Source organism: Propithecus coquereli, unplaced genomic scaffold, assembly GCF_000956105.1.
Source record: "Propithecus coquereli isolate 6110/MARCELLA unplaced genomic scaffold, Pcoq_1.0 Scaffold68, whole genome shotgun sequence".
NCBI classification, from domain to species: domain Eukaryota; kingdom Metazoa; phylum Chordata; class Mammalia; order Primates; family Indriidae; genus Propithecus; species Propithecus coquereli.
Genome location: NW_012152840.1, coordinates 5,154,722 through 5,155,978, shown reverse-complemented (window position 1 = coordinate 5,155,978; position 1,257 = coordinate 5,154,722). Strand labels below are relative to the sequence as shown.

The 1,257-nt window shown below is 33.8% G+C and overlaps 1 protein-coding gene across 1 annotated transcript in view; it reads right to left on the bottom strand.

Annotated features, from left to right (window-relative positions):
• The window catches only part of LAMA2 (laminin, alpha 2), a 551,451-nt gene that overhangs the window by 299,424 nt on the left and 250,770 nt on the right, over nucleotides 1–1,257 (bottom strand). Inside the window, exon 12 of the mRNA XM_012660792.1 lies at nucleotides 154–265. Coding sequence (XP_012516246.1) covers nucleotides 154–265 — 112 coding nt within the window. The remainder of the gene's footprint in view (nucleotides 1–153; nucleotides 266–1,257) is intronic.

Genomic DNA, 1,257 nt, shown 5'->3' with positions numbered 1-1,257 from the left:
TTTTAGTAGACATTCAAGTTTCTTCTTTAAGTAATATACTATCATTTGTTTGTGTAATTATTGATGGAAAAAAACAACTCAATAAAAACAGCTTATTGAAAGCAATGTGGAGGGAACTTAGAAAACACGGAGGATACATTCTTGCAAACTTACTTCACAAGAGGAGCCAGTATACCCTGGTGGACACTGACAGACTTCCACAGCTGCTGCTACACTTCCATCAGTAGGATAGGAGACAGCAGATTCAAGGCTTACAGAGCTCAACCTGGGGCAAAGAGAAAAAAGATGGTAAATGAGTAAATGAGCTCTTAGGTATTATATGGTTGGAGGAATACTACAGCAACAAAGACGTAAATAAGCAAATTATCTCTGCTGAGAAGAAGGCTGATGACTACTCATAACTTGAAGCCCTGTTCATTTGTTGTATTAGGCAAAGTCTGCTCAGGTTAAAGTGCTGAGAATCACCACTTCAAATGCTGAAAGAATATGAGAGCGTTCTTCCTCATTTCTTGGTTCTTGGCTATGTGTTTGGATTTCTATTTTTTGGAGATAGATAGACAGTTTAAAACCAATTGAAGGGATTTTGTCAACAGAAAACATTCCCATGACTGCTTTGTTTATTTTAACATTTAAACAAGAAAAGCAGAAGGAGACAATATTCAATCTCAGCTTTTAGACTGAAAGAAAATATGGACGCAATTTTGGTTTCTTTTTATCAGAGATAAACCTGCATGTTGGTAGTAGATATAAGTAAAATATTCTCAAATGCTCAACTGCATTAGTTAGAATTATTTCCTTCATGTGTTTTGAGCCTAAATTAAATTCATTGTTCTCTGTACCTGTGGGTTTCATTTTATTGGTAGTTCTGTACAATCTGGTGATTTTAGCAGAGTGATTTGGCATCACTCATTATTTTACAGAAAGGCAACATTGGCCAAATTGAAATCTGAAAAAATGCTGTTACATAAAATAAACAAATAATATGTATATACATTTCCTTCCTTAATATACATTCACAATTTAAATCAATGTTATTGCTTTTTTACTGGATTTTCCCATTTTTTTTATAAAAGAAAATTTAAAAAGCTTAATTGTTAAGACCACAGTTTCAGGAGTCAAATAGCCTAGGAGTCATAGCCTGTCTCTGATATTTACCAGCCTATGGCCCAGAAAAAATTACTTATTCTTCCTAGTCCTCAATTTTCTCAGCTATACACAGAGATATATAATAGTTCATACATCGTGAGCTTGATTAAA